This window comes from Bos javanicus, chromosome 12 (genome assembly GCF_032452875.1).
Source record: "Bos javanicus breed banteng chromosome 12, ARS-OSU_banteng_1.0, whole genome shotgun sequence".
NCBI classification, from domain to species: domain Eukaryota; kingdom Metazoa; phylum Chordata; class Mammalia; order Artiodactyla; family Bovidae; genus Bos; species Bos javanicus.
The window spans coordinates 39,899,946-39,918,851 of NC_083879.1; the positions used below are offsets into that span (position 1 = coordinate 39,899,946).

At 36.2% G+C, this 18,906-nt stretch overlaps 1 protein-coding gene across 6 annotated transcripts in view; it reads right to left on the minus strand.

Annotated features, from left to right (window-relative positions):
- PCDH9 (protocadherin 9) overlaps positions 1-18,906 on the minus strand; it is a 1,146,030-nt gene that overhangs the window by 390,217 nt on the left and 736,907 nt on the right. For 3 of the 6 annotated variants that reach the window (XM_061435053.1, XM_061435052.1, XM_061435051.1), the window contains one exon: positions 13,742-13,817. In XM_061435053.1, the coding sequence (XP_061291037.1) occupies positions 13,742-13,817 (76 nt within the window). Of the gene's footprint in view, positions 1-13,741; positions 13,944-18,906 lie in introns of all 6 variants that reach the window. The other 3 variants (XM_061435050.1, XM_061435049.1, XM_061435048.1) reach the window with 1 other exon arrangement.

An 18,906-nucleotide genomic window follows, 5' to 3' on the forward strand; every position in this document is an offset into this window, starting at 1 on the left:
CAAAATACCTGAACTTCTTATTTTAAATCATAATCTCTTACTGTACAATAGTTCTGACTTAGGAGAGATTACTGAAGAGTGACTGTGAGATATTCTATAGCTATTTCTTAAGGAGCTTAAACCAGAACTCAACATCCTCTTCTGAATGAAGATTCCTCTTTGATTTCATTTGAAAAATATATTTCCCTAACAAAAAGAGGCCTTGAGCAAACATTCCAATGAGTTACCACTTCTCCTGTGGTAGGATGCTACCTTTCCTGCGCCTGGGCTGGTTGTTCTGTTGGAACTCTATATGTATTTTTGGTCCCTACACAGTCTCACAATTGTCATTTTGTGTTCAGACTATGACTGCATCTTTAAAAACAAAATATAATGTAATCCCTTCCTTGACTAAAGAAGTTTTTTTTTTACATTCCTGGAATATTTTAAAAGCTAGTTCAGGTTTTCTTATTTTATTCCTAATGTAAAATGTTTTTTTGGTTGAACACTCATAAATGATAAAATACCTGTTAATGTCAAAACACAAAAACATGGGGGGAAAATAATCAATTTAACCAGTGCCTGCAGTTAGGAAGTTTACGGTTTAATTCTTTCCTTCTAATGAGCATTTAAATCAAGATTGTTATTACGTTATTTTTAACTGTGCTTTTAATTTGCAGAGATTAACTGGCAAATTTGCCCAAGTACAGTATATTGCCTGTTTGTAGATCTGAGAGTGAGGTTACTACTAATTACAAAGAAATAAAGAGTTTTCTGGCCAATTAGTAGGAATAGGCCTGTAACAGCTGAAAATTCATAATAAGATTTAGTTCCAGGAATCTGGAGCATAATAAGATTTTTATTAATATCCTTCATATATAACTATATGTAACCAGCTAAACCTATTTGTGGATGCTTGGTGTGATCCTATAGAAGTGCCAAATTCTCTCCATTCAAAAGCTCTTTTAGACTAAATCTATGTAATACTTTAAATAACTGGTGCTAAAATTTTAAAAACAAAATTTGACTGCCTGTGCAATGAATGAAATGCAGAGCTAAAATATTATCTTGATACACTAAAAAAGAAACATCCATCTTTCCTCAACTAGCCAGGAAGGAACTGGAATTTAGGAAGGATAAATCTCAGATTTCTTTCCTTGTATATCAATTATACGGACAGAACTGAAGCTAAAGAGTTTGCTTAAGTAACTTTAGTTTGACTTAATTCTTACAATAATACTACCATAGCTTACAATAATACTAACATAACATAACATAACTAACCGACTTACAGTAAACCTAGAACTGTTCTGAGTCACTTGCATTGGCCTGAAATTCTGTACAAGTCTATGAGTTACAAGTCTTATGCTCATCCTCTGCTGCAGATGAGGCCACTGGACCAGAGTAACCCGCCCAAGGTCATGAAGCTTGACAAACAGAAGAGGCATTTATATGTACTCAGTCTAATGGTACTCCAAACATTTTATTTCAGCATCTTACCTGAGAAATCTTAAAAAAATGTATTTATGTATTCTAGGTGGATGTCTTTACTAAGATATGCAGAAAAGCCTTAAAATTTCAGAAACAAATTGAAACTCTGTCTCTCCTGCTTCACTCCTCTCTCCCTCTCTCTATCTCCTACCCATGTTGACATAGTTTTCCTTCAAAGCAATCAGATCCCCCAAATTATAGATTAGATCCTGAAGGCAAATAAAGTATGTAAAAGTCAATGAAAACAAAGAATTATAAAATATGTTGTATAAAACAGACTTTGAACAACAACAACAAAAAATCATGCATCAAAATCTTTAACCAGAATTTCTCTGTTTGCAACAATCAGGGAAAGACCAACATAAAGGTCATCATTCAATGGTAGAGTGATGTATTTATATTGTTGAATATAAGCACAGACTGAGCCTCTAACATTATGATTATTTTCTGGACCTGATGATTATTTTCTGGGTACTATGAACTGATGCTTTTTTTAAAGTAAAGAAATAACATCTCTACCTGGGGAAATATCACAGAACCAACTCTAACATGTGTTGTGCTGTGCTTGGTCACTTAGTCACTTCCTACTCTTTGAGACCCCATGGACTGTAGCCCACCAGGCTCCTCTGTCAATAGAATTCTCCAGGCAAGAATACTGGAGTGGGTAGCCATGCCTTCCTCCAAGGGATCCTCCTCACCTAGGGATTGAATATGTGCCTACTACACCTCCTGCATTTCAGGTGGATTCTAACCACTGAGCCACCAGGGAAGTCCAACTCTATGTTGACTAATCATTGCACCCAATTTTAACTGTAATTAGATGCATGCCATGGACGGAGGAGCCTGGTAGGCTGCAGTCCATGGGGTTGCTAAGAGTCGGACATGACTAAGCGACTTCACTTTCACTTTTCCCTTTCATGCATTGGAGCAGGAAATGGCAACCCACTCCAGTGTTCTTGCCTGGAGAATCCCAGGGACGGGGGAGCCTGGTGGGCTGCCGTCTATGGGGTTGCACAGAGCCGGACACAACTGAAGCGACTTAGCAGCAGCAGCAGATGCATGCCATCAGTAAACTTCCTCATAATACTTAAATTAAATGATTTAATTCATTTAATACTATTTTATTAAATCATTATATTTTGAGTAGAGTTGCCAGATTCAGAAAAAATAAAATGCAGAATGGATGCTTAAATCAGTGAACGTATGTCCCAAATATTGCAAGAAACTGCAATATTATAATATTTGGGATATACTTAGACTGAAAAAATTTATTGTTCATATGAAATTCAAATTTAACTGACCATCCTGTATTTTATCTGGAAACTTAAGAGTTATCAAAATCTGGGCATCCATGTATTTTTCAGTCACACTAAGCAGAATAATTCTCAATCCACTGACAGAAACATGTGTCAAAATAGTGGTGAGGTTAATTTGGGACATTTGAGACAAGTATCTGTGGTTTCTTCAAAATTTTCAAGTCATTTTAAAACCCTAGACAGTTTTTTTTTCTCTAATTTGTTTTTCCATATCAGGATAAAATAAAAGACATTAGTTTGATTTTGAGTATATATATATATATATATATATATTTTAAAACTGGTGATTTATTTCCACGTTTTTCTTATGAGATGGCTTTAAAATATTTCTAACAGTTACTGAAACCAGTAACTCCTTATTTTTAGATATAACTACTGATTTGTTTATCTTGTTATCTATCACTTACAATACTCAAATTACTATAAACACTGATATAGGAAGAATTTATATATATATATATTTTTCCCCTCTAAGGCAGACCACAATTCAGAGTTAACTAATGCCATTCCTCTTTACCCACCCTTAGCAGAATCACAAGGCAGCAGGCAGCTATAGAAATACAATTCCTCTCAGTACAGGAATGAAAGCTGACATTACCCTTCATTTACACTAGGAGGCGTATTGTTCCTACAGATTTTTCTGCTACAGCACAGAACATACTATTTCAGTGACTCCTACAAGCTCAAATGCAAAAGAATATTACTAACAACTTTTAAATATTTATAATAAATGAGTATTCAAAGCTAATTCTTTTTGGGATTAAAGTCACACTTGAAATTGATGAGATCTAAAACTTGCCAGCAGAGAAATCTTGTGTTCCCGCTGGTTTTACAGCCATCTTCTGACTACTTCAAGTAATAATACATAAAATCATCTCATTGCAATCCTCTTAAAAATGAAATAGTAATAAAACAAGTGAATAATTAATATTATAATAAATACTTTAAAGTCACAAAGTGAACATAATTTATTTAAAGTGAAATAATGAATATACTGGAGCATAAACATATACTTTATTGTATAAGTTTATCATTCTTTAGCAAACAGTGATGTTTTGGAACTGCCCATCAAATATGATAAGTATGAAAAAAGTAACACGAAAGGAATTTAAGATATAAAGTATTCAGAATTTGAAACACTTTTTTAGAATATTTATCCTCTAGGGTATAACAATGATTTTGCATTTTAAAACTCAACATGGTAATTTTGAAAACTTAATTGACAACTTTTGCTAAATATTTAAGATACATGTTTTGATTTATCTACATGTTAACATTTGCACTCTCTATTGCTAATAATAATAATAATACAATATTAAAGATACCTGTAAATCAAATCTGTATCATACGCCAACAGTCCTGTGGACCCAGGATCAATGAGTTAGATACTCTGAATCCACAGTCTGTGCTCTTAATAACAACTCCACATTGCCTCCCCAAAGAAGCCAACACTAACTGTGTATAGGACTCAAACCTCCCGAAAGCTTTCAAATATCTTTTTTACTTTACCCTATTTTCTCTCTCTTTTTTTAAATACTCTTTGCTCTCAATCCACTCTACTCTCATCTTTGCCTGCCCTAAGTGTTAAGATGTGTCATAATTTCCTTCTTGGATTCCTTGTCCATCCTCATAATTCCCATAGTTACTCCCCAAATTTCATTCACCTTCTACATTGTCATTTTCCAATTTCCAACTCATAGTCATTCTCCTAGTTCCTAAAAAACATCATATGCCTTGCAAATGTTTATTTATTTGTTTTTTTTAAGAATTGTTTCCTGGGACTTTCTTGGTTGTCTAGTGGTTAGGGGTCCACCTGCTGGTGCAGGGGACATGGATTAGATCCCTGGTCCTGGAAGATCCCATGTGCCACATGGGAACTAAGCTCCTGCACTACAACTACAGAGGCCGACAAGTCTAAAACCCAAGCTCCACCTAAGAGAAGCCACTACAGTAAGCCCCTACACCACAGCTAAATAGTATCACCTGCTTGCCACAACTAGAGAAAGTCCCTGTGCAGCAACAAAGACCCAGGGAAGCCAAAATTAAATTTAAAAATGGTTTCCTGAATTTTTATCTCATATTCTCTAATTTATTTGTGTAGTTTTCTAATAAGTCTAGCAAACTAAAATCTTGGAATACCAAATCTTTCTATTCTCTTATTGGCTATATTCAATTAGAACGTATCATATCCTCCCCATCATAAAATCTGATCCCAACCTATATCTCAATTTAGGCTCATTTCTTATCACAGACTGGAACAGTTGAATATCAACCATTTGTTGAGTATCTATGTTTCAAACACTATGCTAAGTGATTATTGATATCAAATAACTGTAGCTTTTATATCAATAATCTCAAAGACACTAATAACCCCATTTTGAAAGTTAGGAACCTGAGACTGTGTGGTGGAGCTAAGCATAACTAGTTTGTGCTACAAAAATACTGAACTATTCACTGTCTACCCAACTGCCCTTGACAATTCATAGCACTAAAAAACCTACCCTGCTCAGTGGGTGCTCACATACACACACATATACACAGGGGCACACACATATATTTTATTTACTCAATTTCTGTTCATCCAGTGTCACTTGTTTAAAGTATCACTTTGTAGAACTTTTTATTGATTTCTTATTCAAGACATTCTATTCTAAACCCCACTTTAGGGACTTCCCTGGTGGTCCAGGGGTTAAGAGTCCACTTTTCAATTCAGGGGACACAGGTTCAATCCCTGGTAGGGGAACTAAGACTCCACAACTAAACCCATGAGTCACAATTAGAGAGAAGCCCATAGGCTGCAAGGAATGATCCAGCAAGATGCAACAAAGATCCCATGTGTCACAACTAAGACTCAACACAGCCAAATAAATAAATGCTTTAAAAAAAAAAATCTGTTTTTACACTTATAATTGGCATTTCTTCTAGTTCACTAATGTTATTGGTATCCAGTATCTTCTTTCTTACAAAAATCAATATCTTTTATCTTCTTTTTGTGGTCTATGAAATGTTTATAGCCTGCCTCTGAGAGAAAATAAATTGCAAAACAATTTCAGGAACTTCACAAATTTCCACAAAACTCCTCATGACCTCTCTGACCAAGGAACTTAGATTAGAACTTTTGTTCTCACAGTCTAGTATCTCAATTTGTTTAAGTTTAGAAAAACTTGGTTAATGCCTGTCCCCAGAATCCAGTACCTGGCACATAGTAGCCTCTGTATGAGTGTCTACAGAACAAATAAATGAATGAATCATGGAAAACCTGTGTGAACAAAGGATCTTAAATGACAGCTCTTAATTTGTAAATTATAACAGAATTACTAAGTCTTATATAAATTGTGGTAGAAATACCCTAGAGTGACTGCTCAGGATCCCAACTCCTCGTGTTCATAACTATGTGTATACCCTTCCTTGAGTGTGAGCAGGACCTGAGACTTGCCTATGACCAATAGTGTAAGGCAACAGTGATGGAATGTCACTCCCGTAAATATGTTAAGCTATATAAGAATGTGTGTTGCTACAAACTCACTCCAGAGACTGTCTCTCTAACTGCCCTTGAAGAAGTAAGAATTCATGTTGAGAGGCACGTGTGGCTAACATTTGAGGGTTGCCGCTAAAGCTGAGAGCAGTCGCCAGCAGACAGCCAGCAAGATGCTGGGGTTCTCAGTCCTAAACCTGCAAGGAAATAAATTCTGCTAACAATCTGAAAAGGCTTCCCAGGTGGCTCAGGGGTAAAGAATCCACCTGCTAATGCAGGAGATGTGGGCTTGATACCTGGGTTGGGAAGACCCCTTGGAGTAGGAAATAGCAGCCCACTCAAGTATTCTTGCCAGAGAATTCCTATGGAAAGAGGAACCTGGCAGGCTACAGTCCATTGAGTAGCAAAAAGAGCTAGAGAGGATTTAGCAACTAACCAACAAAAACAACCATCTGAAAAATCTAGGAAGTAAATTCTTCTACAGTTTTGCCTGCAGATGAGCATACAACCTGATTGACACATTGATTACAGGCATTTGAGATCCTGAGCAGAGGACTTATCCAAGTCATGTTCAGACTCCTGACTTAAAAGAAACTGTGAAATTATGAATGTGTGTTGTTTTAAGGCACAAAGTTGGAGGCAATTAGCAATAGAATATATACGGTATATATATATATATATATATATAGATAGATAGATAGATATCCGGAGAAGGCAATGGCACCCCACTCTGGAAAATCCCATGGACGGAGGGCCTGGTGGGCTGTAGTCCATGGGGTCGCTAAGAGTTGGACACGACTGAGCGACTTCACTTTCACTTTTCACTTTCATGCATTGGAGAAGGAAATGGCAACCCACTCCAGTGTTCTTGCCTGGAGAATCCCAGGGACGGGGGAGCCTGGTGGGCCGCTGTCTATGGGGTCACACAGAGTCAGACACGACTGAAGCGACTTAGCAGCAGCAGCAGCAGTGACAAATAAATTTCTAAATTTATTCAGACAAATAAATTTAATAAAGCTATAAAGAAGCATAAATAAGCCTTTATAGCATAAAGAAAATCAAATTTTGTTCTTTTGTTGCCTTTTTTCCTCTTAAATTTAAAATACAGTATGATTGATTATCTTTTCTCTATACCATTTTCTGAGGATCGCTAGATTCATTAACTCAGGGACCAGTATTATTGGATCATCATGAATTGATTACAAAAATACCATAGGGAAGTGAACACAACAAGTGACAAAACAAAACCTCTGAACAATTTTCTTTGGATCAATAAAATTAGTTCAACCCAGTATATGTTTAAAAACAATAAATACAGTTCACAAAATTATTTTTATAAAATACTGTTCCCAGAAGATCAAATTCATGTTTAATTCCCAAAGGATCTTATGGTTAATGATTTTTTTCTTGCCTATTAGGATTAGCACAATTTCTTAAGACTGAAATTTGATGGCGTCATTGTTTTTTCTGGACTTTTCTGGAGTATTTTAAAATTTTATTAAGCTTATTTTTTCCTCCCCAAAATGATGGCCTGTATCTCATGACCAATCATTTTAAATTCTCATTTTTTCTTAGCATGTATCTCCCATAACTTTAAGAATGACAGGAAAAAAATTGTTTTAATAATGTTTTTACCTGATGAAAAACAGATACTCTAAGAATGAGTATCTCAGTTCTGTATTGCATGCTTTCCATGAAAATTACAAATAAAAATATAATTGCTGCTACTGCTGCTAAGTTGCTTCAGTTGTGTCCGACTCTGTGCGACCCCATAGACGGCAGCCTGCCAGGCTCAGCCATCCCTGGATTTTCCAGGCAAGAACGCCGGAGTGGGTTGCCATTTCCTTCTCCAATGCATGAAAGTGAAAGGTGAAAGTGAAGTCGCTCAGTCGTGTCTGACTCTTAGCGACCCCATGGACTGCAACCTACCAGGCTCCTCCGTCCATGGGATTTTCCAAGCAAGAGTACTGGAGTGGGGTGCCATTGCCTTCTCTGAAAAATATAATTACGACTATATTATTAAAATTGTGGAAAATATAGACCATTAAAAAGAAGTCAATACTCCAAACTGAAGAGAACACACACAGTTAACATGATGTAGCACTTCCTAGTTTTTTCTGTTTATTTGTTTTTATCTTGATAGAACACTTAATTTGTCTGACTGTATTTTCATGTGTTTGTGAACAATTGATTATTTTTATACATTGCTGTCCTATTATATATCAGGAACTATTATGCAAGGAGAATAGGAAGGTGAGCAAAAAGTCTTTAATGATTAATGGGAAAAACAGTTGCTAATAACTAATGACTCAGATTCTCTTTAAGGAAAAAGTTTAAGGACAATGATAAAGAAAAAATGTTTCAATGAAAAGAGCACTAAATAACAGTCTGTATATATGAGTTCTAGTCTTGACTCACAAGCTATGTAACTTAAGCCAATCACTTCCCTTTTTATTCCTCTGTATAGAATAATTTATACTGTATGATCTGTTGGGTCCTATTAAGATTTAAATTTTCATTAGAAATGCCAAATAATCCTTGACACAGTAGTTCTTTCACAAGTTGTACATCTTAGAATTCATATTATTCAATTTCTCAAATTTCTTAAAAAATGAGATCCATGCTCCCAAATTTAAAACTCAATGTCAGTAATGACTCTGTTCTTTTACACACTGTCTTAACATGTGCATATTGCAGGTGGTTTCTCTGATTAATAAAAGCATAACCTGTGAAGTCAGGTAAACTTGCAAAGTTTGTTGTTCAGTCACTCAGTCCGACTCTTTGCCACCCCATGGACTGCAGTATGCCAGACTTCCCTGTTCTTCACCATCTCCTGGAGCTTGCTCAAACTCATGTTCATTGAGTTGGTGATGCCATCAAACCATCTTGTCCTCTGTTGCCCCCTTCTCCTCCTGTCTTATGTGTTTCCTAGCATCAGGGTCTTTTCCAATTAGTCAGCTCTTCACACTAGGTGGCCAAAGTATTGGAACTTCAGCTTCAGCACCAGTCCTTTCAATGAATATTCAGGATTGATCTCTTTTAGGATTGACTGGTTTGATGTCCTTGCTGTCCAAAGGACTCTAAAGAGTCTTCTCCAACACGACAGTTCAAAGCATCAATTCTTCAGCACTCAGCCTTCTTTTTGGTCCAACTCTCACACGCATACATGATAACTGGAAAAACCACAGCTTTGACTATACCAACCTTTGTCGGCAAAACAATGTCTCCACTTTTTAATATGTTCTGTAGGTTTGTTATAGCTTTTCTTGCAAGGAACAAGCGTCTTTTAATTTCATGGCTGCAGTCACCATCTGCAGTTTTTTTTGAGTCCAAGAAAATAAAGTCTGTCACTGTTTCCATTGTTTCCCAATCTAATTGCAAAGTAGTCTTAGAAAAATTTTCTGAAATTCAGTTGTGGTTCAGATGGTAAAGAATCTGCCTGCAATGAAGGAGACCTGGATTCCATCCCTGGGTTGGGAAAATCCTTTGGATAAAGAAATGGCTACCCACTCTAGTATTCTTGCCCGGGAAATTCATGGACAGAGGAACCTGGCACAAAGTGTCAGACACGGCTGAATGACTAACACTTTCATAATACTATCTAACTTGCAATATTGGTGTAGAATCATAAACAATACATTAAAACAGTTACTATTATTCCTGATTCATAAGTAGATCTCAATAAATTTACCCATAAATATCACCAACAATCGAAAGTATTCTTAGTGAGAAATTCACTAATTTATTAATACACAATCTAGGTAGAAGTGGAAGCATATGACAGACAGGGCTTTAAAAACATAAACACAATTTGAAATTTTGTATGTGATTAAATAGAAGAAAATCCTTTAAATTAGCATTTAAAAGAAACACCAGATACAAAATATAACTCTATTCATGTTTCTCAATGGAATTTAATTCTGAATTAGTGATAACAAGCTGCTTCTGATCTGATCACATAGTTGTTTTGGTTTCTTTTTAACTTAGTGAAATTCTTTCATAACTCTAGTTATATGTGCTAAAAATTAAAATCTTCGATTGAAAATCACTATTTTCATAAATTAATGGTTTTATTGAATTTTACATGAAGTGCATGATCACATTAATAAGTTAACTTTTTAAGGAAATACGATTTATTCTGCTATTTGCAAGTAAGATGAACCTTTTTATGCAGAAAAGCTGACAAAACTTAGTGCAAGAAATGCTGCATGTGTGTGTGTCCCTTGTGGGCCAGTCGGCTAAGCATGCTCTAGGATTCAGAAGTGTCTAGAACATCAAGACATCATCTATTTGGTTGCTAGAGGTTTATATAAAAGCCTAAATGTGTACTACATGGGCTTTCCAGGTGGCTCATTGGTAAAGAATCTACTTTCTAAATAGGAGACAGGGGTTTGATCCCTGGGTTGGGAAGATTGCTTGGAGAAGGAAATGGCAACCCATTTCAGTATTCTTGCCTCGGAAATCCCATGGACAGAGGAGCATGGAGGGCTACAGTCCATGGGGTCACCAAAGAGTCAGACACAATAGCAACTAAACCACAACAAAGATATATTAAACCTTAGGTTTCCAAAAACTCCTGCACATGATACCATTTCTATTAATTTCTTTAAAAAAATGTATAATGAGAAATTTACCATGAAATTATACTAAATTTTAATTACTTTTATTGAGAATCATTATATTTGAAAAACTAGGAATCTATATCAATACAATATTCAATAACTATAGATAATACAAATTTATATGGATATTGCATGATCACTATAAAATTATTACTCTTGTGAAAGTGAAAGTCACTCAGTCATGTCTGACTCTTTGCGACCCCATGGACTAAGCAGTCCATGGAATTCTCCAGGCCAGAATACTGGAATGGGTAGCCTTTCGCTTCTCCAGGGGATCTTCCCAACCCAGGGATCAAACCGGGGTCTCCTGCATTGCAGGCAGATTCTTTACCAACTGAGTTTTGAGGGAAGCCCTTCTTGAAGAGAAGATTCTTCAAGAGGCAGACAGAAAATGCCACTGAAGAAAAAGGAAACAATTCATATCTACATAGCAAGATTAATACTGGTGAAGATTACTGCTTCAATTATCCTGTATCTCATGCCACAAATTTTTCAAAGTTAATTACAAAACCATGACTTCAGATTTTATATAATATATCATAATGCTATCTCAATATGAATCACTGTTTAGTTATGAATCTCTTAATGTTTCTAGGCTGGTCTAATGAATTCTTCTCCAGACATTTACAAATGAGATTAAAATTAAAGTCCCTTCAAGTGTCAGAGTGCTTCTCTGATAATTCAGCTAGTAAAGAATCCACCTGCCAGGCAGGAGATCCTGAAAGAAATGTTGGCCACCAGGGGCCCTCTGAGCGCCTCCTCTTCCCCTATCTGACACCTTCTTTCTCAGTGGCAAATATAGATGTGTTCTCCATCAAGGAGCACTGGTCTGGTTTAACACATTTCACTGACCATGATTCTCCTGAGTGAAGTAACTGTGTTGAGTTGAATGTTGGAGTATGCAAGGGTGTGTCCTCCCTACGGTCTTTTTTTTTCCATGTGACCAGATTGGTTAAAAATTCTGAAGAATTCTTGAGCAAACTTGAAAAGATTTCCCCCTACCACCTCAAGCTTTAGAATCTCTCATATCTTCTCCCATTTGGTAGCTCAGCCAGTGCTATTTCTCAGGTTTAAGAAAATAAATATATTGGATAAAGTCCTGGTCTAGGGCAGCTTAGTTTCACTATATTGCTGTGTACATTTTTTAAAACTTTACTTCTGTAAAAATAACTGGTGAACTATATAGACAAGTCCTATTTGTGTCAGTATGCTTAAAATGGATTTTTCCTGTCTCAGTTTTGGAAGAGGCCCGAAGACCAGAGGAGTCAACCACTGCCACATGCAGAAGAGGTGGTCAACAACCAGTTTCAGGACCTTTGGTTTAATATCAATAAAAGATGCTTTAAAATTGGAGAAGGGGAAGTTGCAGAGTAGGAAATCATTTGAGAAAGAACTGTCCTACATACTCAACCTCTTTACACAAGTCCAGGAAAAGCTGAGTCAATGGAACCACTTAGGTTAATGGTCCTTAGACTAATCAGAACCAAGAGATCTAAGGAGAATATTTAATCAGGTCCCCCAAATGCTGTGAGAGGATTGGTTGCCTCTCTGAGTATCCCTGACCTTCTGGATATGTGAAGTCAAAAATGCGCTTATGTTTTCCTTATGAGATCAAGACACAGGGCATGAAAGACTGAGGACCAGAGCTGGTTTGGAATTTAGATTTTCCTAAAAGATTGGCTGAGAAAAACTTGAGCAGAAAGAAGATGCAATTGTAACTGCATATGCCAATGAGAAGAGAACTACCTATCAGAAAAACCTGGAGAGACTGGGGCACACTTTAGAAAGGGGCATATGTACAAAAGATACCCATCACTAGAATCAGTTTAAATTTCTAGTAGGCAGAGAACACTAATGCTGGGTTAACACAATAGGATTAGTTAAGAAAGCCCTTTAATGCTTTTTACCTCCTCTTGGTATTTCTACTTCAACCATAGAATTGCCAGAGTCACTATAATATCTAAAGAAATCAGAAGAGTAGCTAGAACATTATAGAAAAGTTACCCTAACCCCATTTGCACTATAGACAATTTATAAGCAGGTCAAGATGGAGTTAGAAAAAACTTTCAATTCAAATCAAACAGAAATCATGGTTGTTACTTTAAGCTAGACATAACAATTATTAAATTGGACTTCTAATTTTTTCAATTAAAGTGAACTAGGTAGTGATTTTTAAAGAGAAACAAAAAACTAGCATGACCAAAAAAGGTATAGCATTGGCCCCCAGTGATTTTCAAAGGCTGAAGAAGTACCCTCACAGGGCTTACCTGGAGTGAGCAATGATGTCTAACATGGGATGTATGTAAGTCTGTGCAGAATAAAATATTTTGCCAATCCCATCCCACTCATTTCACTTGGTGTACTGACTAAAGAATCATACAAAATTAAAATAGGTAAAAAGTAAAACCCTTACATCACTATCACTCTTCTTCATACTTGTTTCAATCACCATATAAAGTCCTTACTGGAAAACAGAATTCCACAGGACATTTTTTTTCTTTTCCGTCATTGACCACGTCCACTTAACTATGTTGTATCAATTCGAAACTCTAAAAAAGTCTTCCTATTTTAATATCTTTGACATGTAGATGTCATGCAAAAAAAAAAATGGCTTCTTGCAGTTATATCTGCAGCATTTCTTTCTTTTATTTTTCATGGTTCATAAACTAAAGATGCACCATACAATTTAACAGCTGATATGTCAAGCACGTTAGATCTATTTCAAGAAATATTAAAACAACAAAGGCAGCAAAAAACAATTGAATGACCATTTACTTGCTCCCCAGGATTACTGTTAAAATTCAAGGGCACAACAGAAAACCAGAAAATCTTCAAGCAAAGTTTTTAAGGGGACTCACCAGAGTTGGGATCAGAGTTGCCGTCTGCTTCGGTCCTCTTGTCCGGAGAGGCCTGGTCATAGAATTCGTCCTGTGGCTGAACCAGAGGAAGAGGGTGTGAGATCAGGGTTCCACTACCCACCGGCTCGTGGTCTCCTAGACCACTGTCACTGCAGCTTTCCTGGGAGCCGTCGGGGAGGTGAAAGGTAACCCGGCGCTGCGACTACAAAGAAGACCACAGGACACGCCATTAACATCCTTCCTGAAGCAACTTTAATACACAGTACAATGCCCAGGCAAAGTAAAAAATACTTGGAACACATCTGGGAACAAACATTTATTATTTGTCATTTACTATGACATGTCCAACTTGCAAAATACAAGAAAGAATTTCAATTTCGTATAATTTAAGAGAAGAAAAAAGCTAATGGTAAACCACTGAAATTTGTAGAAATATGAATATAATGCTAGTGGTCAAAGCTATACAAAAGTTAAATAAGTAGAAATACACAAATGGTTGTTCCATAGATCTGAATAAATACACAGATAATGCAAGACAGCATTCCATTTCTTGTGGATAACCGAGTATTGTGTTTAGTTGAGAGTTTTAAGGTAGCTTTTGCAATGAAGTCATTATTGCCCACTGGCCCTGATTTTTTTTACCAGTCATTATTTATAGAATATCCCTATTGAAAGGTGTTTGGAATATTACTTTGGCATCTATTTGCACAATGTTACCATCAGAAGTGACCTGAAATATGTATATGTTACTTTAATAAATTTTAGTGTTTTAGTAAGATAAAATTGTGCCTTTTGGCACATATCACTGCTTAGTTCTCTTGGTATATGTTATTCTAGCTGATGCAATGTATGAGATAGGAGACTATTTAAAGCTGTGTGGGGTGGAGTTTTATGCCTGACAGAATTATGTGAAAGTAGTAAATTTACGCTTTACCTCTGACTATACCTAATTTTCAGTCTATTGTGATAACAACAACAAAAAAAACCTTTCAATATCACATCACATATGACTAATTTTGCTCAGATTTAATAAAATTATGAATATATAAATATTTATATAAATAATATGGAGATATACTGTATGGGATAATCATTTTGTCATACTCAAAATTTGTGCTTTTTAATAGACAACCTATTGCATCCATTTCAAAGAAAATAAATGAATTTAGAGACAAAATATTATAGGTAGAAATACTGTTTCTCTATAAATGTAGTTTTTATAGACTGACAATAGAATGTGGCTTATTTCCTGTGAGTCACTAGTTCAAATCATGCTGAGAGTCATGATTGAGAAGAGCTGATACCACCGTATTGTTGTTCAATCACCTGTGTGAAAGGATTTAAGAGTTCAGTACATTTTTAATGAACTAATGTTAACATCACATAAACTATAATCTTAAATGGTCCTAATTGAGTCTATTGTAGCACACTTCAGCTTCAAGCACAACTATCTCCCTACCATTGTTCCTTCCTCAGTAGATTTTGAAACGTGCCTAGAGAGTGCTACACAATATCAAGGAAAATTTGAATTTTAATATCTAATTAACATCTGAAATGCATTTCTACTTTTATAGGGAAGACCATGCCACTGATTTTATTTATTAGAGTGTTTGTTCTCCTATGTGAACTTAACTCTTGACGGAAAGGCAATCATGCCAATATCTTCCATTTCTGTTTCAATATTCACTTAATTCATTATGTGCTTGTGCATGTGTGCTCAGTCGTGTCCTACTCTTTGTGGTGTGATGGACTATAGTCTCCCAGGCTCCTCTGTCCATAGGATTATCTAGGCAAGAACATTGGAGTGGGTTGCCATTTCCTTCTCCAGGAGCATATTAAGTGAATCCTTTTGTAATAAACACAGAACTAAGGACAGTGACCAGCTGCACACAATACATAATTGTCAAATATTGCTTTTAAAGTGACAGGCTGCTAAAATTTCCATAGTTTGAGTAATTAAAGTATCTTTGGTGTACCTCTAGATGACTAGCTCTTAGTGATAGCTCAGACAAGTAAAAAGAAGTCAAAACACAAGAGAAAGACAATGGAACAATTTGATTGATTCTGCAGCCTTCATAAAGCATTTTGGGAAGACACGCATAAGCTATTATAAAACATTTGTTTCATAGATGAAGGAAAAACGAAAATTAATATCTGTGATATTCTTCTAAACATAATATTGCTTTAATTACCATAGTTTCTTTCATAGGAAATGTCCACGTCTGCAACATCAGCTGTATCTAAATGCAGCAGTTCTCACAGTAAAGTCATTAGAGCTGGTATTTATTGAGCACCTACTCATATAGAGATTGGTAGTATAATTACATTGAGAATAAAAAGGAAAATATTTTTTAAACTATTTCAAATACAACATATTAAATTTCATCTGATACATACTATACTATAATATTTCTTTACCACTTTATAAGTGAGAATAAGATATAAATCTAGTGTAATTTATTTGCACTAAGACCCTGTAAATTAGAGTAATATAATGTTTAAACTACTGTGGCTTATGGAAATATTTCCTAATTAATTTGACTCAAAGATGTTTAAGTCTTAATTGGCAAAATTGTGCACAATTTATCAGTCTAATGGGAGGTAGGGGTGGTGATGCATATGGACTAAGAATTGCAACATGGATATTATAGTAGGAAGCAAATTGATCAAGCAAATCAATCTTTAACTTATCATCGTAATGACTGATGCAAGTGAAATAATGTTTGGCTTATCAAGGTAGATAAAAGGAAAATGTTTGAATAAATTAAAATGAAGGAAAATTAGGATAATTTCTGCATTAAGAAACAGGAGCTATAGGTGTCATGAAAGACTACAGTAATTATTCCGTTTTTAACCAAGAGCACTAGATGAGGAGTCAGAACCAGACCTCCTGCCTGGGAGTGCTTGCCCTGTAGAGCCTGGTCCTGGGCAATGACACCATTTCTTTGAAGGAGTTCTTGGCCTTGGATGGATGCAGTACCTTCAGCAGTGGATGTTGTAAGGTTCAAACAGATAAAATAAGAAGTGTTCTTGTTATATAAAACATGACACATGGTAGGTACTCAATAAAAGGTAGCTGTGAAAGTGAAAGTCGCTGTCGTGTCTGACTTTTTGCGACCCCATGGACTGTCCATGGAATTCTCCAGGCCAGAATACTAGAATGGGTAGCCTTTCCCTTCTCGAGGAGATCTTCCCAACCCAGGGATCGAACCCAAGTCTCCCACATTGCAGGTGGATTCTTTACCAGCTGAGCCACAAGGGAAGCCCCAGTTCTTGAAATAGATATCTACACAATCTCTTTTAATCTCTGGGTATCAATGTTTAGCAATTATAGAGATGTAATACTTTCACCCCAGCAAAAGTGTTGTTCTTTGGGAAGAGAACTGCAGTCTTGGCATGCCTCACATTGTGCCTGTAGGTATGTTAGCCCAGAATCTCTTTGAGTGGAAGCTGTTCTGTGATAAGAGTGAGGGATGAAGATCAACAGTTTAGAACACAGGGTTTTTTTTGCAGAGAAAGTGAAGGTTTTCCCACTGTTCTTTCAAGAAACCTGTTATTGTTTGTATATTTAAAGAAAGAAAGAAAGAACTTTTTACTTGTAGCCTCTGGGAATTTTGATTTTGGGTTATCGCCATGGAAATGTGCCCCAATTTGGGTTATAAATATAGTCAAACCCTGCCTGACTGAATTGGGACACACATGCTATCATGAGACTACTTTAGACTTTCCAAAGCCTGAGAACTTATATTTTGCTTTCCTGAATCTATTTCTTACAATTTCCATTTTCTCTCATGGGAAACATTATTATTATTTTTGCTAAGTCTGGTTGATGGTTTGAGCGTCACATTTATGTATCTAATTTATCACTGACAAAGTTAGCTCCAGGTCCCAGGCTGGCCAGAGAAAAAGTAAGATGAGAACAATAATTACTAAGGCTGATCATTGTTATTTTATCTCTGGACTGCTGGTATGGATTCTGACCACAGTAAGCTTCCATCAGAGACCCTGTACTCTATGCCAGAATAAAGGGCCATCCATACAAATACAGAAATGTCCAGGATCTTGCAAGTTGGAAGGTATCACACTGATTAGATTTGAGAAACATCACCAAGTACTTTTACAATACTTTTTCTTATAGGATAGTGTGAAGGAGAGCAGAAATTTAAGACGCCCTGGGAAGATATATACGTTTCTGTGCTGGGCACTGTTTTTTAAGATTCACTGAGAGAATAAGTCACCTAAGAATACCAATCATTGCTTTAATGCTTCTCTTACTGGTACAGGATATTATTCACCAATGAATGACTCACATTCAAGCCTACAATCCCAGTCCCATTAATTTAGAGATTTTCATGCACAAAGCTTTGCTAGTTAAGGTACTTTGTGCCTTTGTATAACATAGAAAAACAGTAGAAAATGGTGAAATGTCTAGTAAGTAACTTAATTATATGATAGCATATAACTGAAACATTCACAATACTTAAAATTCTGTTAAGGTTGGCTTAAAACTCAACATTCAGAAAACTAAGATCATGGCATTCGGTCCCATACTTCATGGCAAATAGATGGGGAAATAATGGAAACAATGAGAACGTTTATTTTTTGGGTGGGGAGGGCTCCAAAATCATTGCAGATGGTGACTGCAGCCATGATTAAAAGATGCTTGCTCCTTGGAAGAAAGTTACAACCAACCTAGACAGCATATTAAAAAGCGGAGACATTGCTAACAAAAGCCCAATCCATCTAGTCAAAGCCATGGTTTTTCCAGTAATCATGTATGGATGTGAGAGTTGGACTATAAAGAAAGCTGAGCACTGAAGAATTGATACTTTTGAACTGTGATGTTGGAGAAAACTCTTGAGAGTTCCTTGGACTGCAAGGAAATCAAACCAGTCCATCCTAAAGGAAATCAGTCCTGAATATTCATTGGAAGGACTGATGCTGAAGCTGAAACTCCAATAATTTGGACAACTGATGCAAAGAACTGACTCATTTGAAAAGATCCTGATGCTGGGAAACATGGAAGGCAGGAAGGAGAAGAGGACGACAGAGGATGAGATTGTTGGATGGCATCACCAGCTCCAGAGTTGTGATGGACAAGGAAGCCTGGTGTGCTGCAGTCCACAAGGTCACAAAGAGTCAGACATGACTGAGTGACTGAACTG